Source organism: Protopterus annectens, chromosome 2.part2, assembly GCF_019279795.1.
Source record: "Protopterus annectens isolate FY-2018-M chromosome 2.part2, PAN1.0, whole genome shotgun sequence".
NCBI lineage: Eukaryota > Metazoa > Chordata > Ceratodontiformes > Protopteridae > Protopterus > Protopterus annectens.
Window position 1 is genome coordinate 1129310529 of NC_056730.1, and position 26190 is coordinate 1129336718.

General features: G+C 40.5%; 1 protein-coding gene across 1 annotated transcript in view; it reads left to right on the forward strand.

Annotated features, from left to right (window-relative positions):
• SMC5 (structural maintenance of chromosomes 5) overlaps positions 1-26190 on the forward strand; it is a 3018525-nt gene that overhangs the window by 1534562 nt on the left and 1457773 nt on the right. Inside the window, exon 18 of the mRNA XM_044064368.1 lies at positions 15189-15362. Coding sequence (XP_043920303.1) covers positions 15189-15362 — 174 coding nt within the window. The remainder of the gene's footprint in view (positions 1-15188; positions 15363-26190) is intronic.

Sequence of the window (26190 nt, forward strand, 5' to 3'; positions counted from 1 at the left end):
CCCTCTTCTGCACCTAGCCAAGGGCAATCACCAAAAGTTACCTCACATGGTGGTCCTACTCACACAGGACAAGGTGTCTCTCATCCATCCTCAGTTGACCACTCTTCACCTGACAGTGTGGGTGATAGAGTTTTTTGATCCCTTTTAGGCACTGTTTTTCGACGGGGTTCGTGTTCTCCAGGACGATAGGACATTCACTACAAAGGCAATCTTATTTGTCCAAATGGAAGAGATTTTGTGTCTGGTGTCTTGCTCATAACCTGGATCCACTTTCTGTGGAAGTTACTTTGGTTCTGTCTTATTTGTGTGAATTGCTCCATTCTGGATTGGCATGCTCTTCAGTAAAGCCCACCTTTCAGATATTTTAGCTTGTCTGCCTTTGACTCCTCCTTTACCTTTTAGATTTGAGGTCAAACAATTTCTTAAAGGCATTCTTCTTATCTGACATCTTAGGAAGCCTGTTTCTCCTTCCTGGGCAGAGGAGCCTGCAGGATTTTTTGCAGGGGGCTGCAAACCCAGAGCCCCCCCAACTGCCCACACAGCCATTCCAGTGTTTCGTTACTTGGCTGTTTCTCCCCCGTTGCCATAAACACTGTTCAAAACTGTGTATGTATACTGTTCTATGCTTTACTTCTACAATGATTACAGATATTTGGATTTAATTTATAACTTTTATTTCAAATTTTATAGCGCAAACACTGATCGACTTTTGCTAAACTAAGCAATAGCCTTACAATGAAAACAGACTTGGCATTAAAACTTATCTATCTTTGAAACTCACATTTAGTGGAACAGCATTGGAACCCACATTATGCATCTGGCCAGTGAGTGGCAAGTTAAGTTTACCTTTGGGCTGTTTTCAAATCATAGGCCCCTTGCACACATTTTTAGGATCATGCAAAAGTTCTTTGATTCACCTTTCTGATTGTGTTAATTATAATGTATAAAATAAAACACCACTTGTTAGTGTGTTTTAAATTTATAGTTTTGAACATTTTTCTAGTAAGCAATGAAACAAAATATATGAACCAGTAGTAACAAACTGCCCAATTCAGAACATTTCACCCATAAAAGGCCGCTCAAACTTTTGTAATTAGTCCACCAATATCAGTCAATATGCACAATCTCTGCAGAAGTCAGTCATCTCAATAATTCCACATTAAAGAGATCCGAAAGTAATGAAGAGGTTGTTGCTAGAAAACTATATTTCAGTGTTTCATCTACAAATTCAGTGCCTGCTGTCCTTTAAGAATAAATTGCCTATGTTACATTACAAAAAATGTTAAGCTGGCATATTGCAATAGGGAATGGGTGGGAAGCTGAAAAACAAGTTCATAGTTACTAGGCATCTCATCCAAAGGAGGACATACTCAGGACTGCAGCACCCCTACCCCCTTAAAATACACATCTACATGCTGTGGGAGTAGAACCTACAGCCCTCTACATCAAGATGCAAGTATGCTACCTGCTAGTAACACTGGTTTAAAATTCAAAACCACAGTAGTGATACCATTTGCTAAACAAAACAGTTGCACCTTTTAAGCAGACTTAACATGAGCAGCAGTAAACTTCTCTTCCCTTGAAGCTCACAAGTCCTTGAAAATGCACTTGAAAATAAATTCCACCTGTTAACTCTTAACTAGGACATTACACACACACACACACACACACACACGTCAAAATGCAAGAAATCTGGACAAAGCTTAAAATAAATAGGGACAGATTATAAATATTGCTCTCATGAACTTAGAAAATTGCTAGAATAACAGGATTTGTGTTAGTGTACATTTTTCTAAAGGATATGATATCTAAAACTCAAATGTCTGTTATTATTTAGCAAATTCAGTCATTTTTAGGAGTAAAATGTGGGAACAATCTGGACATTCTGCAAAAACCTGGACAACTGAGGGGTATGCTACCTCCCTTTTACACACACACACACACACACACACACACACACACACACACACACACACAAGAAACCTAGATAAAGCCTGTTATGTTGGAGACAAAGGCCCAAAACCTGGACACATTTAGAAAGTTGCTAGAATAAGAGGATTTGTGTTGGAATGCATTTTCTAAAGGATATGAAGTTTGAAACTCACACGTCATTATTTAGTAACCTTAATCCTTAGCTCATCCCAGTGATTTGTCAAAAAAAATACAGATTTTTTTTTATGAGGAACAGACCAAAAATATAAGGCAAAAATCTGGACATTCTGAGAAAATCTGAACAGCCGAGAGGTATGGACACACACATACATCCCCCACCTCCTTAGAAAGTGGATAGAACAACAAGGTTTGCATTAGTATGCATTTTCTGGGGCTATGAAGTCAAACTCAAACATCTGCCATTATTTTCTGACTTCAGTCCTCAATGATTTGCTAGAAAAAAACACAATTTTATGAGAAATAAACCGAAAATATGAGGCAAAAATGTGGATAATTGTGAGGTATGACCCCCCCCCCATTGCACACACTCCTACCCCCATCTTACTTGCACACAAGCACACACCCCTACCTCCCTCTTAGAAACACACGCATAGAGACCTACCTACTTTTTATATATACACACACACACGCACCTGTCTCCTACCTACCTACTTCTTGCATACACGTATAGACACCCCTACCTACCTACTTCTTACATCCACACACCCCTACCTATTTCTTACACACATAGAAATAACGAACACCAAAACCAAGTAAAAAATATATGAAGAGGATCTCCAAAGGAACACTGCAGCACTAAATCCAGAAAATTTATTGAAAAAAGTTAAGCGCTTTCGTCAAAATCACAAGACTTCATCAGAACAAGAACATACAAAAAATGCCATATTTAAATACCCTAACCCTTACAGCCATTGGTTGACAAAGCAAACATAATTTCCTGTAAAATAATTAAGCAGTTTAAAAAGACAGTAACTGCCCACTACAACACACCAATTGCCACCTACCAGCCACATAGACATTAATGTATTATGTATCGAAGTATGATTTAAAACAGAGATCTTGAATAAAATCACATAAAAAAGCTGATTTTAGTTTTAATACAGAACTAATGGATAACTTGTCATTGAGCCCAGGTGGCTGACATGCATTTAATTTGATCTGCCACTTGAGCTCTAAATATTCAAGGGAGTCATCGTCGGGCACCCTTCGTGGACCCAGGTCTACTTGTTCAAGTACAAAAAATTTAACATAATGTGTTGGGTGTACCTTTATATGCTTAAATAAAGCATTGGTTTCTTTATTTTTTTAGTATATCATAGTTGTGTTGATATATTCTTTGTCTGAGGGCTCTGATTGTCTTCCCCACATAGTAACCCTCACATACCATACAGGTTGCAATATATACCACTCCCTTGGTATAACAGTAACACTTCCTATTAGTAGTAATTTTACCATAGTTCCTGACTCTAATGGAATCGGTGTCCAATATATAGGGGCATTGTCCACACCTCCCACATTTAAAAGTTCCACCAAGGCCTGCCTTTAACGTTTTCCTCTCCACCAGGCCTTTCAAGGAGGTGCCCTTTTTGTAAACCACAAGAGGTTTTCCCCCAACCTTTTGTTGATGATCTCATCCAAACAAAACATGGTCCAAAAATCATAAATGATGCTTCTAATGTTAAAAAAATCCCTAGTGAAGGGCAGAACACATGCCCTAGTAAAACTGTCAGTTTTGACCAAACCAGAGGTTCTATTCAAACCTTCAAGCTTCTCCAAGAGTGTAGAATAAACACCCCCAGCTCTTTTTGATTTGACTTCTTCAGCTATGTCATTAGGGGTAACCTGTTTTCTGCAATATTCCCATTAAGACATCACATTCTTTAACAAAATCATCCTGGTCAGACACCATTCTGGCCAATCTCACATATTGACCCTTGACAAGGGATTTTTTCTGATGCAGAGGGTGGCAACTCTCAAAATGCAACAAAGAGTTAGAATAGATAGGTTTTCTATAAAGATGCAAAGTAAACCTACCCTTAAAGTGATCTTTCTTAATAGTAACATCCAGATAATTCAAGGTGTCAAGGTCTTTGGTCATGATAAATTTCAAAAAGTTGGTAGTAGTGTTGATGTAAACGAAGAACATATTCAGGTCATCTTCGCTCCCATGCCAAAATAAGACCATATCACCCAGGTACCGTCCATATAGTACCCACATGTCCTTGAATTTCAGAGTTCATTACATAGAGATCTTCCCACTATGCTAATACAATGTTAGCAAATGACGGTGTGCAACATGCGCCCATTGCCACCCCCTGCACCTGCTTGAATAAATGCCCCTCAAAAGTGATAAAATTGTTGTCCAGAACCATTTCCATACAGGACCTGATAGTAAGGATAGTGTCATGGTTCAATGTACTGTTTAAGCATAAATAGTCATAGAACCATTCTAGTCCAACATCATGGGGTATTACTGAGAAGAGGTCACAAATGTCAATGGTGACCAAGATCAAGTCCTCGTGGTACATACTGTTCTTAACTTTAGACAGAAAGTCCCAGGAATCCTTGATCACCAGGTCTCTATTATCGAGGGTGTGCTTAACAGTGTTGTCAATATATTTAGCCAAACTGAAGGTTTTAGAGGCTTTTGCATTGACAGTCGGTCATGGGGGGGGGGGGGGGGGGGGTTCAGGGATACTCTTACATATTTTAGGGATTCCAGAAATGGTAGGAATCCTAGGATGCTTAGTTTCCAAAACTCTAGAAGTTTCTACAGTAATTTGCTCATTGAGTAAAAGTTGTTCAGTGTCTAAATCTATACGCCTGTAGGATATATTCAACTCATTTTTTTGAAACCTCTATGTATGTGTCACTGTACAATAAGTCAGTCATTTTACTATTGTAATTACACACATCCATGATAACAATTCCTCCCCCCTTATCCGGTTTCATAATCCTGATTTCATCATTCTTCAAAATATCACGGAGCAATGAAATTTCTTGCCTAGTTAAATTATTGGCCAAATTGTTATCAAGAAGGTTTTTGTTATTTTTGGCAACCACTTTTCTGAATTCATTTTCACAAAGGGTCTCATACATTTGTACTGTCGGGTGCATAGGGGGAATGAAAGTACTTGGTCTATTTAGTCGGCCTAAATTCCCCTGCAACATGCATTGTCCAGCCCCCACCTGTGAAAGAGTTCCAAATTCAACTTCCTAGTGAATAATATAAACCCCAAAATAGTATTGACAATGTCACTACCAGTTGTTGGCACAAAATTGGGCCCTTTTGAGAACAGTTCTGCCCAATCAGTACTCACAGTTGTCCTACTATAATTGTAAATGCTGATGATATGCTCAAGATTCTTCACAATGGTACATTCATACATCCCATCCCTTTCATTGGTATCATTCATCACCTCCAATACTGTTGTTGTCTCCCCCTCCTCCATTGATTCTGATAATTCACTTGTCCATACCCTCCATTCCCTTGCCCCCACCCCCCTCTGGTTCATCAATCGCTGGGATCTTCTCAGAGGCGGTGGTTCTAAAGGGACATTGTCATCCACTGAATCTACCACACCATCATCTTCATTAATTACATTTACCTCTTCACGTCTTTCAGCCCACCTAGCTTGTTGGCCCAGGGGTGGGACAGGGTATGCCCTCCCCTCATCATAATCAGTTTTATCCCAGAACAGTTTTCTTTCTTTTCTTTTTTGCAATTGCACCAAGTCATTATCAACGCTTTTAAATAAATTATTAAATTCAACCAACCTATGTTCAAATAATAAATCACGCTTAATTTCAGTATCAAGTTTGTTAATGTCCTTTAAAATAGCAGCCATTTTCTTATTGTTATTAGTAATAAAAATGTTTAACAACTCACAACCTTGCTTATTGAAAAAGTTATTTAAGTCCCGGTGTAACTGGGAGACTTAATAAGCCCAGTCGGATATTTCCATGTCCGAAGGCCCATTGTATTAGCACAGTGGGAAGATCTCTATGTAATGAACTCTGAATTCAAGGACATGTGGGTACTATATGGACGGTACCTGGGTGATATGGTCTTATTTTGGCATGGGAGCGAAGATGACCTGAATAGGTTCTTCATTTACATCAACAACACTACCAACTTTTTGAAATTTACCATGACCAAGGACCTTGTCACCTTGAATTATCTGGATGTTACTATTAAGAAAGATCACTTTAAGGGTAGGTTTACTTCACATCTTTATAGAAAACCTACCTATTCTAACTCTTTGTTGCAGTTTGAGAGTTGCCACCCTCTGCATCAGAAAAAGTCCCTTGTCAAGGGTCAATACGTGAGATTGGCCAGAATGGTGTCTGACCAGGATGATTTTGTTAAAGAATCTGATGTCTTAATGGGAATGTTGCAGAAAAGAGGTTATCCCTTTAACTTTGTCAATGACATAGCTGAAGAAGTCAAATCAAAAAGAGCTGGGGGTATTTATTCTAGTCTTGGAGAAGCCTGAAGGTTTGAATAGAACCTCTGGTTTGGTCAAAGCTGACAGTGGTATATATTGCAACCTGTGTGAGGGTTACTATGTGGGGAAGACAATCAGAGCCCTCAGACAAAGAATATATCAACACAACTATGATATACTAAAAAATAAAGAAACCAATGCTTTATTTAAGCATATAAAGATGCACCCGACACGTTATTTTAAATTTTTTGTACTTGAACAAGTAGACCTGGGACCATGAGGGGGGCCCGACGATGACTCCCTTGAATATTTAGAGCTCAAGTGGCAGATCAAATTAAATGCATGTCAGCCACCTGGGCTCAATGACAAGTTATCCATTAGTTCTGTATTAAAACTAAAATCAGCTTTTTTATGTGATTTTATTCAAGATCTGCGGTTTAAATCATACTTCAATACAGAATACATTAATGTCTATGTGGTTGGTAGGTGGCAATTGGTGTGTTGTAGTGGGCAGTTACTATGATTGTGTTACAGTCTTTTTAAACTGCTTAATTATTTTGCAGGAAATGATGTTTGCTTTGTCAGCCAATGGCTATAAGGGTTAGGGTATTTAAATATGGCATTTTTTGTATGTTCTTGTTCTGATGAAGTCTTGCGATTTTGACAAAAGCGCTTAACTTTTTTCAATAAATTTTCTGGATTTAGTGCTGCAGTGTTCCTTTGGTGATCCTCTTCATATATTTTTTATTTCTTACACATACACAACTCTTAAACACTTAAATACACATGCACACACCTACCTCTCACTTGTACCTTCGTCCACAGTGCAAACGTCTTGTAGAATTCAAATTACCCATGTATGTGGAAGATGAAGATGTAAACCTTTGGTCGCATAGATGCAGAAGTGCCTGTGCGACTGGATACAAAGTACATTCTTAAAGAAGAACACTCTTAAAAAATAAAGCATTTTTTTTAACTGAAAGAAAATTAATCTCCTGGCCAGCCGTTCCAGGGGCGGTGCAAGTGTATCCCCTTGCACCTGCCTTCGGGTGCCCTTGTTCCTGGGACCTTAATTTTGTTCCTGAAAATTTGACTGGATCCTTTTGAGTCTGCAGCAGGTTCAGCTTCCTTGCAGCACTGTACTTGGAAGAGTTGTTGTTTTGGCCCTTACTTCAGCTAGAAGAGTGTCTGAGCTTCAGGACCTTATGGCTGCCCCTTTTTAGTTTTTCATAGGGACAGGGTGTCAGTTAGTACTAATCCTTCTTTTATGCCCAAAGTGGTTAATGTAATCAGTATATTCATTTACCCACTTTTTTCCTTTCTTCACAGTCTGCTAGTGAGAAGGTTCTTCTCACTCTGGATTTGCATAGACAACTCTGGTATTATTTAGATGAGACTAAAGCCATTTATAATATATACGACTACTACTTCTCCATCACAAATGAAAACGACAATCACCGAATGGACCAAACAAAGAGGCACGTACAAAACTTTTATTTCCACTCTAGCGCTTCGGTATAACCACCTTCCAGGAGTAACAAACAATATCAAACATTCTCAAACATTTATATAAAACCTTCAATTTACAATCAATTAAACACTAATTAGAGAATCATTTGCATTTAAAGCAAACATTTCCAATTTAAATCATTATTGAGTCCATTTGGCACAAGTGTTTTATACTTTAAAATATAGATGCTTTCTTTATAACATAACTTATGCTTCAATATATTTTCATCATCATAAAACCACTTAACAGTTTCTAAAATTGTTCCTTTTAACTTTGTTACATCACTTCCATGAAACATTTGAAAATCTGCAGCTATTATTTTATCTTCTTTTTTTGTTTCTAATGTCCCTAATGTGTTCTGTGAATCTAATGCGAAACTCCCTCTTAGTTTCCCCTATATAAAACAATTCACATGCAGCTAGTTGTCATCCCCCACATGTGATTAAAGCACTACCTTATGTGGAGTTGGTTCGTATTTCCAGATTATGTAATAATGGAGAGGTAATAAAAGAAGAAATGGAACGAACTAAAGAGATGTTTCTAAGGAGAGGTTATGACCCTAAGATTTTACATCAGGCTCAGGATAGGGTTAATATAGAGTTAGATGGTGGGGATAGTAGCTTAAAACATAAATGTACATTGGGGAGAAGATATAATATGGTTGATTGTAACCAAAGTAGTAATAATATGAATAACCCAATTTATTATGTATCAGTATTTAACACTAGTAGTGATGAAATGAGAACATTAGTTGAATATTACTGGAAGTATTTGTTAGAGGATAACTTATTGAAAAAAAATTTACCTAATATACCCCTTTTTTTCATATAAGAGGGGTAGGAATTTAAAAGATATGGTTGTGCATGGAAGATTTTGTCTGCTGGCGGTTAGTATCCCAAACATTTTAAATGTGAAAGGGACATTGTGCTGCAATAAATGCAGTATTTGTACCAATGTGGTTAAAACTTTTGATAACATCAATGGTATTAAATTTGAGCCTAAGGATGTTTTTACATGTAGAAATAAAGGAGTAATTTATGCATTAAAATGTCCATGTGAATTGAGGCAACTACTTAGACTTCTGTACACACTTTTATTAAACATTTCAAGCTGGATTTGGTTTTCAAAACAAGAGTCTAGTTTGCCTGGGCTATCCTGCATGGTTTTCTTGATGGCTGTGCTTGGACCTTACTCCTCCCAGTTTTCTTCCTGAGCTTTTGTACTCTCCCTAGTGTAGGGAGTATTGCAACAGTACAGTAGTAACAGATGTTATTCCTTTCATTTTTGCAGTATTCAGGCCATCCCTCCTCCCTCTTTTCTTTACTCTGTTTTTTTCTTCTAGAGAGAAGGGAGCGTGTGTGAGATGTACGATGTACTAGTAATCCTAAGGGTTTGGTATACTGGTCAGACGTTGGGCTGTTTGGCAGGGGATCTGTAGTGTAAAGAGTACTGCAACAGTAAAGGGAAGTACAAACTTTATTATGTTAAGATTTTACATAGCTGTACTTTCTCTTCTCCAACTCTTGACACAAGCTAACTGCTGATGTACTAATAATATGTCGCATTATCACTCATGATGTTCTTCGTGTTTCACTGTTGCAGTTATTACATTTGGGTTATCTGCTTGCAGTAGCCCTCAGTCGGCCTGATTAACAAAGTCTTGGGTCCTACGTCGGTTGCCGTCTCTTCTTCCATGACGTCAGGTTGTCAGGGGTATAAAACATGCAGTCGACGTCATTACATCAGTTTTTCTTGCCGTGCGGTGCCCGAAACAGAAGTAGTTCGCAAGTACTGATCGGCCGTCTCCTGAAATTTTCGGTTTTGAGTTTCAGAACCGAAGTCTTCAACTAAAAGCTAAGTACCCCGTTGGGGAAACTTTTTCTTGCTCTAAACCAATGTCAGTAAAAGTAAGCAATTGCATTTCTTGTGGAAAGCAAATACCTCATAAAGATTTTCATTCATACTGTATTCCTTGCCTAGGCCCTGACCGCGACGTACCTCACTGTCAGTTTTATGCCTTATTTAAACCACGAACTATCCATCATTGGCATATTTGCGCTTCTAAATATTTTGGTGCTTGGTTCAATTATCCTGATATGTCTTCGGTAAGCCATTCGACTAACGACATTTTGAAAAAACGCAAAGATAAAGACAGAGACAGGCCGCCCAGTTCGCCGATACTCAGTGAGGTGCTTTCGCAGCCCCTGATGCCATCTACTTCAGATTCGCAGGCCTCTACTGAGACCCATTTGGAGTCTGGTATACCGCGAGATGCTTCAGCTGTGGATCCTGCGTATGTCTCTACCTTGGATGGGTCTGGAGACGCTGTGCAGGCACTGGCTTCTGAGGATGTATTCAGGCCCTACTGACTTGCATATTAAACCGATGCCATCTTCTTCTTCAAGGCCTAAAACTCGAACCATGCCTAGAAAACTGACGCCCAGACGGCATGGTCAGGCCTCTATGCCTAAAAAACGAGTGATAAGAATGAGTGAAGATCTTATTATTTTAATCAGGGGAAGCCAGCCTTCCCCCTCTAAGAGACCTAAGACTGAGTTTGCTTATGATGCATCTGACCAGGATTCTGAAATTTGTTTCCTCTGATGACCAGGATTTACCCTCATCTACCTATGAGGATTCTGATGCTGAGGACTCTATTCCCTCTGACCCCCCCCCCACCCAGAGGATTTCTCTTTTGGTGAAACCTTGCATACTCTCAGCATTTTTATTGGGAAAGTCAGGATTTCTCAGATTCTAAAAAGAGGCTTTGGGATTTCTTACTCCTGCCCCAGCACAGGCTTTTAGCTATACCTCCTGTACTGGACATTGTTGATGATGCTTTTTCAGAATCTAGCATGGCCCCTGACTCTCTCTACCTCCTACTTCCAGAAAATCTGATAGATGTTACAGGGTTCCTGACTCTCAAGTTCCTTTTCAAAAATCCTACTGCGGATCCTGAAACCGTTTCACAGGGATCCAAGGGCATTAAAGCTACTACTGCCAAAAATCCTATCCCCTCTGATAGAAACTCCAGGGCGCTGGATAGATGGGGTAAGAAGGTATACACTTCTGCAACTTTGGCCATTAAGGCCTTGAATTGCCAGTTTTATGTGTTAGTTTCAGCTGCATATTATTGGGTTGCTTAAACAGAAAATTATGTTGTTTCCTGATTGTGCTGAAAATAAGGATTTACAGGATTTAATGCATTCTGCTGAAGAAGTTGGTAAACATGCATTGCAATGTGGTTTTGATTCACTAGAGGCATCTTTCAGAGCTGTGGTAACTGGGTCTGTACTTAGAAGGCATGCTTGGCTTAAGGAGCACTCCTTGCCAGATCATGTTAAAGCGATATTACTGGATGCTCCCTTAAATCAGGACCACCTGTTTGGCAACAGGGCAGAAGAAGTTCTTAAAAAGATGGAGGAAAAAAGCTAAATCTATGCAAACTGTTGTACAACCTCCAAGATTTAGTAGGCATTGGCCTTCTAAGAATTGGCCCTTTCCTGCCTCTTCCAGACCTTCTCAGTCCAAACCCAGATCCAGCAGAGCACCCAGGCTTCAGTCCCAGGGGACGCACAGCACTAAGCAGTGGGGGGGCCTCCACTTCCAAATATGGGAGTAATAAAACTCCCCCCAATGGTAAACTGTTTCTATGACTTATTTTTAAAACTTCCAAGCACTTCTCAATGGACTGCCCCTTTGGGGAGAAAGATTGAACTTCATGCAAAGAACTGGGGACTCATTACCCAGGACAAATGGGTTTTAAATCTAGTGTCCCAAGGATACAGATTTCACTTCCGCATGTTACCAACTCCAAGTGGTCGGCCAGATCTACCTCCAAATCAGTGGGCAGAGGCCCAAAAGCAAGTACTCTCTCTCTCTTAAGCATAGGGGCTATTCAGTTGGTACCAGAAGAAGAAAAGGGTTAAGGTTTCTACTTGAGATTTTTCCCGATACCCAGAAAAGACAATTCATAATGTCCTATCCTGGACCTGCCTACTCTCTAAACAACTTTGTGATGATTCCAAAATTCAAGATGCTGACTCTTCAGTTGCTTCCTATGCTAAGCAAAGATGCCTGGTTGGCAACACTAAATTTAAAGGAAGCATACTTGCACATCCCAATCAGGGAGTCTTGCAGAAGATACCTACTCTTCAAAGCAGGCTACACGCGCTATCAGTTCTCTGCACTGCCCTTTGGCTTATCTACTGTGCCCAGGGTATTCACAAAGTGCCTAGCTCCAGTCATTGCATTTTGCAGGCAAATAAATATTCAAATATACCAATACCTGGATGATTGTCTAATTCAGGCAGAAATCCAGGACATACTTTTGAATCATCTGGCTTTTGTACAAAGGGTGCCAACTTGTCTGGGGTACACCATAAACAAAAAGAAATCACACCTGGTACCCTGTCAACAAATTATATTCCTGGGAGCAAGCTTGAATACAACTTCCCAGATGGCTTTCCTCATGACAGAGAAACAAATTCACTTGAAAACCTACTTCAAACAAGTGGCCACAAAACCCTGCTATCTGCAAGGCAAATACTACAAGCCTTGGGGTTCATGGCCTCCTGCATTCTTCTAATTCCATATGCAAGACTGCATATGAGGAAACTACATGGGTATCTAAAAAGCCTATGGTGTCAACATTCTCTAGAAGCAATGATTCCTATCATTTCTTGTCTACGCCTAGAGTTCCTTTGGTGGGCAGAGGCCTGCCACCAAAACAAGGGACTACCATTCACACTAACCCCTGCCACCCAAACCGTAACTACAGACGCATCAGACTATGCTTGGGGGGGGGGGGCGCACCTGGCAGGGAAGTGCATTCAGGGCAAATGGAACCCAATTCAAATGCACCTTCATATCAGTCATAAAGAAATGTTAGCTGTACAGAATGCTCTAACAGCCTTCAATGACCACATTCTTCCAGGACAATTAATGGTAAAGACGGACAACACCACTGTTATGTGGTACATAAACAAGCGGGGGGGGGTACACATTCTTACCCCCCTCTGCAGACTAGCCATGGCATTGTGGAACACAGCCTTGAGCTACCAAGTGCATCTACAAGCTCAATTCCTGCCAGGAAAACTAAATACACTGGCAGATGAACTAAGCAGAAACCTCATGGACCCACATGAATGGAAACAGGAACCAAGGATTTTCAACATGTTGACAAGGAAATGAGGGAGCCCAGATATAGACCTGTTTGCCAAAAATTTTGTGCAAGGACTCCCCACAGACCAGCTTGGAAGATGGATGCTCTGTCCTTCAGCTGGAAAAACCTATCAGTTTATGCCTTTCCTCCTCTGCCTCTGCTCTCCAAAGTACTACTAAAGATCAAACACGACCAATCTAGGATGATTTTGATTGCACCAGCCTGGCCACACCAACACTGGTACCCCCTCCTGTGCCATGTGTCACTTTTGGCCTCATGGCACCTGCCTCAGACTCCTACCCTGATGTCTCAGCAGGAGAACCAGATTCCGCACCCTCAGCTTCAAACACTGAACCTAGCAGCCTGCCTAATTACCTAAGCTCTATTTTACCATCCCTCAGTAAACCAGTGATGGATGTCATTTTCGAGGCAAGGGGGCCAAGTTCTAGAAAATCTTATGCTGACAAATGGAAAAGATTCTGTGCCTGAAACCAATCTCAAGGGATGAGCACAGCAGTGCCCAATTTCCCTCAGATTTTACAATACTTAACTGAGATGCTTCATGAGGGCCTCTCTTTTTCCTCAATAAAAATTCACGCCTCAGCCATTTCAGCTCATTATAACCCAGAAACCCCCCCCCCCTTCTCTCATCCACTGCTCAAGCAGTTTTTCATAGGGGCCAAAAATTTAAGACCACCCAGGAGGGCTCCAACTCCAGCCTGGGACCTTAACTTTGTATTGGAGAAACTCACTCTTCCTCCTTTCGAGCCAGCTGCTACTGCAGATTTAAAATTCCTTTCTTGGAAAACAGCTTCCCTTTTAGCCATCACTTCAGCAAGAAGGGTATCTGAATTACAGGCCCTTATGGCAATGGAGCCTTTCATCATCCTTCATGCGGACAGGGTGTCCCTCAGGACCAGTCCCTCTTTCATGCCAAAGGTGGTATCCAGTGTGGCCTTTAATCAGTCCATTCATTTGCCAACCTTCTTTCCTAATCCACAGAACAAAAGGGAATGGATACTGCACTCCTTAGATGTGCACAGACAACTTAGATTCTACTTGGACAGGACTAAACCTCAAAGGAAATCTGAACAACTGCTGGTGGCAGTTGCTGCAGGGACAGAGGGGAAGGTTATTTCAAAGCAAAACCTTTCCAAATGGATAGGCCATTGCATTCATTTCTGCTATAAGCACCATGGAAAACCTATCCCACAGGGGATCAGACCCCACTCAACTAGGGCTGCATCTACCTCTGCAGCCTTTCTCAGAGGCGTACCTACCAGGGACATCCTAGAAGCTGCTACCTGGAGTTCTGTACATACTTTCACCAAGCATTACCATTTGCCAATTTTCTCTAAATACATAGCTGGCTTTGCCACTATAGTTTTGCAGGGCCTTATAGCTGGTCCTAATGCTATCTAAATTCCTCCTCCCATCCTTAGCTTTGGGAATCCACCCAAATGTAATGACTGCAACAGTGAAACACGAAGAACATAGTACAGTTGTGTACACTTACCATAAATGTAGATGTTCGAGTGTATTCACTGTTGCAGTCCTGGTTACCTTCCCTCCAGCCCCCTGACCTTTTTTGGCTATACCTCTTCTCTCCTTATCAATGCTTAAAAACCTTTTTGGTGTATTTGCTTTTTTGTTTGAGGTATAACCTTGTATATTTATAGATTTAATTGCTTCCCATTAGGGGGGCTCCTGACATCTGGGGCAAGAAAAACTGATGTAATGACGTCGGCTGCATGTTTTATACCCCTGACGACCTGACGTCACGGAAGAGACAGCAACTGACGTAGGACCCAAGACTTTGTTAATCAGGCCGACTGAGGGCTACTGCAAGCAGATAACCCAAATGTAATGACTGCAACAGTGAATACACTCGAACATCTATATTTATGGTAAGTGTACACAACTGTACTTTTCTTTTATATAATTGTGCATTTTATCCTTTTGTTATTTTGAGATTTTCTCCCTAAGACTTCACTGAAAAGCACCTATTTTGAACTACACTGGTAAAAATATGTAAAAGTAAATAAATAAACCATGAGATGAAACAAACTGTAAGATGTAGACTTAACTTTACTTTCTTTATCTGAATTGCTAGGTGATTAAGGAAAGTAATCTGCGTCATCTGTATACAGCAGAAGAACGATACATTATTAAAGTGTCAGCTTATACGAATAAAATGGTATCCAGTAATGCGGCACTGCGGGAATCCCAGTTTCTCACATTTACTGTAGACGCTGATGAAAGAAGACAGCTTGAAGAGCAGTTACAGGTCAGATAATGTTTGTGGCTGTGGGTATTATTATGGTGAAGCTATGACGTTGTTAATTTTCCTTTGTGCATTAGTTATTTAAGGTAGGCTGTATTTTTGCTTTGCCATCTTTTAGCCAGTGTCGGTGTTTGTGCTAAAAGCCAAAAAAATAAAAAACAGATGTTGCAGGTAAAGCTTCTAGAAGCAAGACTCAAGGGCATTGCATTGATGCACTTTGCCCGACTGACCAGTTTTTTGAGGATCAGGCTGATATTCCTCTTAAGGATTACTAACGCAGAATCATTTACAGTGTGTGGGAATTGCACCTCAGCAGTTGCTGAACTATCAATTATGAGTTCCAGAGCTTTCAAGCATCCCTTATGGGGGGAAAACCTCCTCTTACAATGGACATCATTAACCTCATAGTATAAAGAGGTGAGGTGCATGCACTGTCCATTTTTTTGTTTCTCAACATTGAGCAATCAGCTGTTTGTCCCTTGGTGTCATCCAGGCAGCCAACAGAACTGTGATAAGTACCCAAATGGGCACCATTTTCTTCTACCTTTGTATAGTTTTTTTGTAGTTAATGCTGTTATTAATTTGGATCTTTTTTGTGATGTTCTTTGAAGCATGCTTTTGGCCAACAGATACTAGCAAAGGGCTTTCACCTGTTCTACCATGGCAAAATTTGTAAGGTTTCTGATTTTAAGAACTGTGCCTCATTTAATCGAAAGGCTCGTCAGTGAAGGCTGTGTAATTTAAGAACCTTTGTGGAGGTAACTATTAGTTTTAGGTCATTTGGTAGCCATCTCTGTTTTGTAAGGAGTGTCATCTTTGGAAAGTAAGGGGAGATTAACTAAGAATCAATGGAAAGTGGGCAAGAAGTTAACAGCTAAATTTTTATAATGCAGTGGGTGTGAGTTTCTGACTCATTAAGTCCAATGAGAGACTAAGGCAGTGGCCGCAGAGAGGCTTCATCCACGTATGCAGTATCTCTAACTGCTATTGCCCTTTTAGAAGCTGACTTTAGAAATTAAGCATCTTAGCTTTGCTTAGTCCTCACTGTAATTCACTGCTTTGTCACAATCAGAAGTGAGTTCTTAGGTGCCCACAGATGTTCAACCTTTGGCTCATGCTTTGAGACCAATGTACCTGTCTGAAATATACCAGTATTTTTTGTCCAGGTACCTTTTGATCCCAGGAAGCAGATGACTTTCTCATTTAAGAAGAAAGTCAAGGGTATCCAAATCCTCCTGTATACTATTCCTTTGTTTAGTGACTGCTTCTGGGCTGTTTGTCCTACACATACTTATTGTGGCCCATACAGTTTTTGATTACTTGCATTTTGTGAGAAAGCATATGGAAGTATGATAAAAGATCCAGGTCATCCTCTGCCCCACCCTAGTACACCATACATCTCTGGAACTCTCCCATCCACCAAGAGGATGTGAGTGCTAGAGAGATGGAAATTTTCACTCTGTTGAAAATTTTTCCCCTGTAGTTATAACACCGGTGACAAGAAATGCTTATTTTATCAGAAAGTGGCAACATGATATGTTAGGTTTTTTTTTTTTTTTTTTTTTTTTTTGTGGATCTTTGAGCCTGCTGACCATCAGACTCTCTCTGTCAATCAGCCCATTCATTCCCATTACCAGACAAGTGCCAGCCAAGAAGGATCATTGTTCAGGCAATTATCAGATGTGGTTTAAGCATTTTTATTGTTTTCTCACTTTCTATATCTTTGCGTATGCCTGATGAAGGGAGGGGATATGTAATGAGCTGTCCTTGATGGGCATCCCTTTACTTCTGCAATGGGCATGTTCTTCAGGCCATACTCCCAGTCCACAGCATAAGTGGTGGTCCGTCTACACTTGCGCTCACACAACCCTTTGTGCCTTTGATTTTATGCATACACTGTCTTTCTCTGAAGGGGCAAGTGGGCAATGCCACTTCATTACTTCCTTTTCCTGCCTGGCTTTTCCAAGTCTGCTAAGATCTTTTTAGCTCAGTCGCTTATGCCACAGTCATGGCTTTTGACTCTCTGCTTAATGGAGACAAACTAATGTGGTAACATTTTAAGTGGGGAAGCAAAGAAACTCTCAGATTTCCACTGGCAGTGTTTAGATCCTTTCATTACTGAGGAACCAAAACCAACAGCCATACCTCCAGTCATTCAGAAATTTGAGGATACTTGTGAGAACACCTCTTTTGAAGCAGAGTCTCGGCCACAAGCACTCAGGCTGTACTGCTTCTGTAGAGTAGAACAGACATGTAAGCAGTTCCTTAATAAAAACTTGGTGGCTGACCCTACATTGATCTCTCTGGATACAACCAGGAGCTGCAAGTCAGCACCTGCAGACATCACTGCCCAGTGTCAAGCAAGTTGTGTATTTATTTCTAACATATCTTAATTGAGTCACATTTTACACATTGACATAGATGCACATACATTAATAGAAAAAGAAACAAAGCATAATGACATTTTCATTATTTTCGTACACTGTTTTCTTTTAACAATTATTCACTCTGTTATTACATCAGTTGCACAATTCGTATCATCTGTTAAACCTCACTCCTCAACATTATTTTACATGTATTAATATCCTGACTGAAGTTATTGTTGCAGTATTCCTGGTGTATGTATTGTCACTGCTGATGTGCAGCTGGGTACCAAACCTTTACCTTCCTAAGGTCATACATCTGACACTTGACCTCTGCTCATATGCATTTGGGTATATAGACAGACGTATGAGTGCGGATCCTCAGACTATTTCACCTCCAGCCAGAATGCAGGTTGTGTATCCATCAGATTATAGTTTGGTTGTTGGTATCTTTGCTTAGATCATTTATTGAGATAAGTTCCCCGGTGGGGAACCTTCCTTTTCACTTATGCTGTTTTGTTGAAAGTTGTTAGGTGTCAGCTAATTAGGTTAAGTGTGAGTGTAGTTGGCCAATTTCATACAAGGACTTGCATGCCAAGTGTCTTTTATGCCTAGGCCTGGAACACAATCACAGATCTTGCTCAGTCTGCCAATTCATTCCCAAAACATTTAGGTCAAGGCTTTTGTCTCTCACTACCTTTCCAGAGAATCAGTATTTTAAGCACTTGGCCCATTCCAAGATGGCCATATCAGTATCCTCAGATATCCATCTTACACTGAAGAAAAGTTAGAGGCCCAGAACGGATCTGCAGTCCAATGTTTCAGTCTCTGACATATCCACTGAGGTTGCAGAACCAGGGGTGCACCATGTTATCTCTCAGTTGCCTGCTATCTAGACCCCTTCAGAAGTCAGTATGGCTCCTGAGTCCTTGCAAAACTGCTGATATGTTTGATGAGCAGTGACTCATTTCCAGTGGACCTCATAATGTACCTCATATTTTAGTTAGGGAAGATATCCCAGGCTCTGTAATAGTCGGAAAGGGTTCCAGACTTCTGCATGACATCCAGGTGGATGTCACGCCTAAAAAGAAAAAAAAAAGATGATGAGGCATATGGCCTGTCTCTCAACAGCAAGGGAAAAGGAGTGGATAGACTTCTCACAGGGGTTGTTCAAAGGTATTGTGTCCTTGAAATCCCCCTCCTTTAAGGTCTACATAACCACAGGCTACCCTTCAAAAAAAACCTTGGTTTCTTCTACTGAAGATGAACAAGACTACAATTCTGACCATTCTCTAGGTTATTCTTCTCAGCTGCATTCCCCAAGACAGATCTCTTCTAATGATGGGGGACTCCCTGACACTGGATTCCCTTATTGAAGGAGCTTCCTAAGGGGAGACTATCCAGAACATGATGAAACACTTTGAATGGCAGTCCACTCAGTTCTCTGATATTCAGTAGAGGTGTTACTTCCTCTTAGAAATTAGTACCCTTTGCCTTCTTCAGTTCCACCTGTCCTTGAGGCCTTTCGGGATGCTTTTTAGTCACCTATTCTGTACCTGATTCTCAACCTCCAGCTCCTAAAACATCAGACAGGCTTTACAGGGTGCTTGAAGACCTAAAATATTTATACAATAATCTAGTGGCAGATCCCTCTGCAATATCTTTGTTCAGATAAGCCCTCTAATAATACCCTGCCTGTGGACAAAGACAGTGAGGCTGTGGTTAGCTGGGGAAAGAAGGTTTGTACCTCTACTAACCTTGCCTTTATGGCAATTAACTACCAGACTCAAATAAGATAATTGATATTTGTCCTACATTTCTTAAAGTTATGCTGGACTGATCTACAGTTGACTCAGAGCAAAAAATGCAGAGCTTAGTATCCCAGGCCACTGAAATAAGCAGCTACAGCATTAAGTGCAGTTACGATGCTGTAAATGCTTCTTTTAGAGCAGCTGCCATTGAATCTGTTGTTTGTAGATAATGTATGGCTTTGCAACCAGCCTAGCCCTGAAGATCGTGAATCAAAATGTTTAGACTCTGCCTTGGACAAAGACTTTTTGATCTTCAGGCTGCCAATTTGTTCAAAACTCTGTGACCAGGTTAAGACTGTGAAAGACTACAGATAGATTCTACTCTCCCCAATTCCAAGATACCATAGGAACTACTCAGCTACATCTACCTCTTTCATTACAAAGATTCCTAGGACTTCTCAGAAACAAAGAAAAAACGTTAGGGAAAGGTACTCTTCCAAATTCTATAGGGAACCTTCTGCAGGAGGCCTCCTTTGGGAAAAAAAATCTGTGACTACCCCTCCATCACCATTCACCCAGCCTTCAGCCCCATTACTCCTCTTTCCCAAAGGCTGTTGTTGGCCATGGCCAGGTGAGAAGTTATTACCACAGATGTGTGGGTCTTGTCTACCATCAAGGACGATTATGCCATGTCATGGGAAAATATCCCCCACTGAAACACATGCCTCATCCTCCTTACAACCAAGTATCCCATCTTGCTCCTATTACTCAATATATCTTAAATCAGGGCACCATCAAGCAAGTCCTTCCCAAAGGACTTCATGGGAAAAAGATTTTACTCCAGGATTTTTTTCTGGTGCCAAAGAAAGAAGGGCAGTAGTGATCCATCCTTGACATGCGTTTCCTAAATACTTACGTGAAGGTACCGTCTTTTAAAATGCTGTCACCTTTTTCCTACCTTTCATCCTCCCTCAAGCTTTCTTAGTGTCTGTAGATCTGAAGGACACCTACTTACATATTCCCATCCGTCCTTCTTGCAGGAGATCCCTCACTTTTGCCTCTAGCTCCTTGTATTTTCAATTTACTGCTCTGCCTTTTGGTCTATCCACAGTGCTCACCAAGTGTCTAGCTCCAGCAGTAGCTTTCTTTTGTACTGAGAGAATCCATAGCTTCCTCTATCTGGATAATGTTTTAATCCAGGCTCTTTCTTCAGAATCTGCACTTAACCCTCCAACTCCTGACAGGTCTTGATTTCCATATAAACTGCAACAAAAAAACCCCCCAAAAAATCACACATGGTCTTTATTCAGGACCTAGTTTTCCTGGGTTGCAGACTGGACACTAGGGAAATGCATGCTTTCCTCCCACTGCAGAAAGTTCAAAGTCTGTCCAATTATTTCCAAAATCTCTCTTCCTTGGCCCATTGCTTAGCAAGAGAGATGTTGAGAACTTTGGGGTTCATGGCAACTACAATTTCTATGCTACTCCTGGTCAAACTGCACATGAGGAAAATCCAGTAGTACCTGAAATTTGTTTGGTCCCAGGGCTGTCACCCTTTAGAAGCCCTATTCCCTTCCTCCCTTGTCTCAAACGATATGCTTTGGTGGAAGGGACAGGTCATCCTCAACCCAGGACTGCCATTCACACCACCTCCTCCTTCTCTTCAACAGGTTCACACAAACACCTCAGATGAGGCATGGGGGCATAGACAGGATCACACTGAGTGCAGGGCAAATTACAACCTCAGTTCATAAAGGAACATATCAACCTGAAGGACATAAGGGCTCTTCTACAAGCCCTTCTGACCTTCACCCATTTATGGAAAAGCAAGTCACTCCTAGTGCATACATACCACATCACAGTTGGGTATGGTACATAACCAGGGAGGCACCAGGTCTTACCAGCTGTGCAGATTACCACAGAAGTCATGAAGCTTGGCCACACAGATGAGCATCACTCTTGACAGCCACATACATCCCTTCTCAGGACAGTGTGCTAGCAGACTCCCTGGAGGACCCCCTCAAATGAATGTCAAACAGAGAGGTTTTCCAGATTATCACCCTTCAGTGAGGCACTCCTCAGATAACCCTGTTTGTGTCACCAACCAACCATCATTTCCCTCAGTTCTGTGCCAGGGACCCTTGTCTTGCAGCCTGGAGGACACATACCTTTTCCTTCTATTGGACAGGCAAGTTCCTCTATTCTTTTCCCCCTCTTCCAAAAATTCTTCTCAAGACACAAAAGAAAGCACCCAAACTCCTATTACTTCCATCCTTTTGGGCGAGGCAGCATTGGTTTCCCTGTCACCTGACAAAGGGAAGTTACAGGAAAATCTTCTTCAACCAGACTTGATAACTCAGCAAAAAGGATTGCTGCTCCACCCAAATCTTCCATCTCTCAACTTGACCCTCTGCATGATAGAATTTTGATTCTCAAAGACAGCTCTTGTCAAAAGAGGTCATTCCAGTCCTGCAAGAAAACAGGAGACCCACTACTAGAAAATCTCACACAGCTAAAATTTTCCTATTGGTGCCGCAAACACAGTCAGGACCCACCCTTGTCTGAATTTCTTGCTGTGTTGCAATATCTCTGTGAACTACTTTGATCTTCTATAAAAGGTAACCTGTCAGCTATCAATGCCTGCCTCCTTCCTAGCCCTCACTTATGGCTAGGGTGGAGGTCAGGATTTTCCTTGGGAGTTCCGCATCTTAACCCACCAAGGAAACACATCTCTCCCCTTCAGGTCTTAATTTTGTGCTAAAAAAGCTTACTCTGTCTCATTTAAACAGCATCATGTTCTTCTCTAAAATTTTGTATTTGGAAAGCTATCCTTCTCTTGGCTGTCACCTCTGCTAGGAGAGTTTGAGTTTCAAGCTCTCATGGCCATTTCCCCTTCTCATTTTTCACAAGGACAGGGTGGCTGTCATGGCCAATCCATCCTTCATGCCTAAGGTAGTAAAAAGCTGTTCCTCAATCAGGCAGTTCGCTTATCCACTTACTTTCTCGATCCACAAAATGAGGAAGAGGATTTTACAAAGTTTGGATATTCAGAGACAAATCAGATTTTATCAAGATAAAGCTAAATCTTTCAGAAAGGCTAACCAGCTTTTTGTGTCATTTATGAGCCCTGTGCTGTGCCATCTGGTCTCCAAACAAACTATTGCATCTTGGATTTCTAAGGCTGTTCTGTTTGTTACTTGCACTATAATAAGACTTTACCTTCACATTCTACTAGGCAGTGCCTTCCTCAAAAGCTTTTCACAAAGGAGTAGTCTCCAGGTCTATCTTGCAGGCTGCCACTTGATCCTCTGTACATACCTTTACCAAGCAGTACAAAATTAATGCTTTCTTCAGGTCTAGGGGAGCTTTTGCTAGGTCAGACCTGTCCAAACTTTTGGACAACTCTTCTACACAATAGCCAACCATCCTTCCTTCATCCTCAGGATATAGTACAGCTGTGTAAGGACTCACCATAACAGTTGATGCCCTACTGATCACTGTTGCAGTATTCCATCCCACCCTCCATCCAGTCTTCTGTACCTCACTTCAACTTTCCTATTCTTCTCCCACTTTACTTTAACCTCTACTCTATTACATGGGAACAGAGGAGTGTTTTTTACCTATTCGAACTAGACCCATTCAAGCTGAACAGTCTCCCTCTCTATCTTCAAGTCGCTGGCTAGGAGATGGTGTGAGGATCCACGCTCGTATGTATGTCTGTGTACCCCAGTGCATATGAGCTAAGGTCATGCATCAGATGTGTGACCTCTGGAAGTTAAAGCTTTGATACTCTGGCCAGATGTCAGTTGTGACAACCCATATGTCAAGAATTTTTATTTATTTTTTTGTTTAACATTTGTTTACCAGGAAAGTCTGACTTGGAACTAAACCAATTTTCAGTGGAGGCCCGGGGAGAAACTCTCCAGACACATGTCTTTGTGACTGTAATATTGTAACTGAATATACTGTAACAGTGATACAATGAACAAGATACTGAATGTGTAATGATGATCGGCAAGACATCTGCTGTTATTGTATGGTATACAAATTTCTTGCATTTCTATGTAATTTGCTCCTTCCCTTTTATAAAGATTCCAACTACAGTTGTTTTATTTCATTTACAATAATAAGTACTCAATTTAAAGTTTTAGATATTTATTTTCATTTTCGAGTAACTGTTTTTGTCAACCAGTAGCATTAAACTTAGCAAGGTCTTACTTATGTGTATGCAATTCAGATACATTATCCTAGCTAAAAGAATCATTTCCTTGGGTAAACCATTTCCAAAGTACTCTGTAGAGAATTTTTAAAATACACTCCAAAAAACGTTTTCAGTTCCTTCTCTTTCCTGTCACACCTCCAGCATTAACCATTTACCTGAGGAAAGCTTCCAACATTTGCTAGTTACCTGAGAAAGAATTCTCTGAAGTCTGATTGGAGTATAAAAATACCTGTATAAATACTTCTAAGATTTGATAAAAAGTTACTCAACTTGTATTAGTGCTTTCAGCTGCCAGACCAATAGTTTTGTTTACCAAAGGAATATTTTCAAACAAATAAGAAGCATGTGTAAGGAAATACCTGGCTCAGCTTTGAAGCATCAACTTTCAAAGCTGTTGCAGCCAGCTGTTAAACTTAGCAAACATGTTGTCAAAATGCAGTTGTGATTCAGTTAACACCTGTGCCAAGGCATCTGTCTTGTGCTTGATAATTTGATGGCATGCTTGATTAAAGACTGAGCCCTTGCCTGATTAAATCTAAAGGCAGATATTGAATATGTACCTAAGCAAAGGATTATTGTTTTACCTGGCTTCACGCAGAATGATCAAATGTTTGTGAAGCAAGCAAAAGTATCCATATGGGGAAACACGTTTTTTATTTCCTAAAACCCAGAAATGATAACTTTCCAACCAAGCTGTGTCCTTTCTGACAAAAATAGTGTCATACTGAGAAATTTAAACAGAATTTTTTGGGGGAAAAAAGCCACTGGAGGAGTGTTCTTAGGCCAAGGCAGTTAGGCAAGGACAATGGTTCCACTCTTACCTAAGAGGATTCCTCCCAATTCTGAACATGTAACCCTCCCCTTGCTCCTCTCCTCCTTCATTTAGGAGGAAGACTGTTTCACTTCAACTCAATGTTTTTAGCTGACCACAGACCTGTGGGTGAGAGAACTTATCAGCATAAGATACAAAATCAAATTCAGATCCATTCCTTTTTGTGGATGCCTACCATTTTTCTCAGACCAATTACTTCTGGTCACATCTTATTTGCCATCAATAGAAGGTATCTTGTTGTAGACTGTTCATGTTTCCAGAAAAGACAGACCTTAGAAACCCATTTTGGACCTTTCCAGACTGAGTAAGCTTTTTGTGGTTAAGAAATTAATTAACAACGCAAGTTTTCTTATGCCTTTTTGTTGTCAGGTTCACTTATAAGTCACCTTGGAGATGTTCAAGAGCAGTAATTCAGGAGGCATTTGCATGCTGTTCTTCAATATACAGCAACTGGGCTAGGCTGAACAGAAACTATATATCACATGTGCTTGTGCATTTGGTTGAAGGTATTGAGACCCATCCAATAGTGATACCTGACCATCTGCTTGTAAAAGTTATGTTAAAGATAAACTAAAATCAAACAAAAGCATTGGTGTTTCCCTATGTATATATTAAAAAGAAGGGAATTTAAGGAGTGATTAATAAAATGTGTTATTCCAGGGGGGACTGGCTAGGGTTTTGGATAAAATGAAGATAGACTTTAAAAAGTGTAAGTGGAATTAAGTGAGAGAGAGATGTGGGAGAAATGCAACAGCTGTTTAGAAGGAATAGCAAAGGTTAGAATGCTGCAAAGGAGGGGGAAGCTTACAAATCAAGAAGGGAAACAATTGCAGAATGGTAAGCGCAAAATGTGCTTGAATTTAGGAAAATTGCAATTACATGCGTTTTCGACAATCCTAGAACACACATTTTTAGCACAAAGACTTAGGCAACAGGAATTTGAAAGAGCTGTGGCAAAACTTGGAGACCCTGTGACAAGAATGTGAACGTTGGATCCTGAAGAAATGATGGAGATATTTTGGCATTTTTATGAAAATGTATATACAGAAGGGGATATCGGGATGAGACTGACTTGGGCATTTTTTGGAAACATTAGATATCCCAAAACTTGAAAAGAAAGCTCAACAATTAACTGTCATGGTAAAGGGCAAGTAAAAATGTGATGTATAACCAAGCAATAGGAACATCTCTTGTAATGGATGGAATTCTTTCTCATAGAAGAATGAAATGTGGGAGGAAGGTGGCTACTGAAGATTTGGGAAAATGCTGTTTAATGTCTTGAAAAGTGAGGATAACTTGCATCTTGGAAGAAGGTAGTGGTGGTGGTATTACCAAAGGAGGGGCAAGGATCATGCAGACGCTGCCTCATGCAGACCAATTTTGATTCTAAAACACAGTTACAAAGTATTTGTCTGTATTATCTTGAAACAGACTTATACCATTTGTATAACACCAAACAAATTAACGACCAAGAAAAGCAAAAATTTGTTAGTCAAGGGTTGCGGTACTGTAAGCGCCAAACCGTAAAGTATTAAAAGACATATAAATATGTATTGTGGAAAACACATAAGTTAAGCACATGCATACCTCCGAGTATACACTGGGACTTCTTCAGAACAAAATGAATAACCTCTTTTTATAGATCCATCAATTAAACACTTTC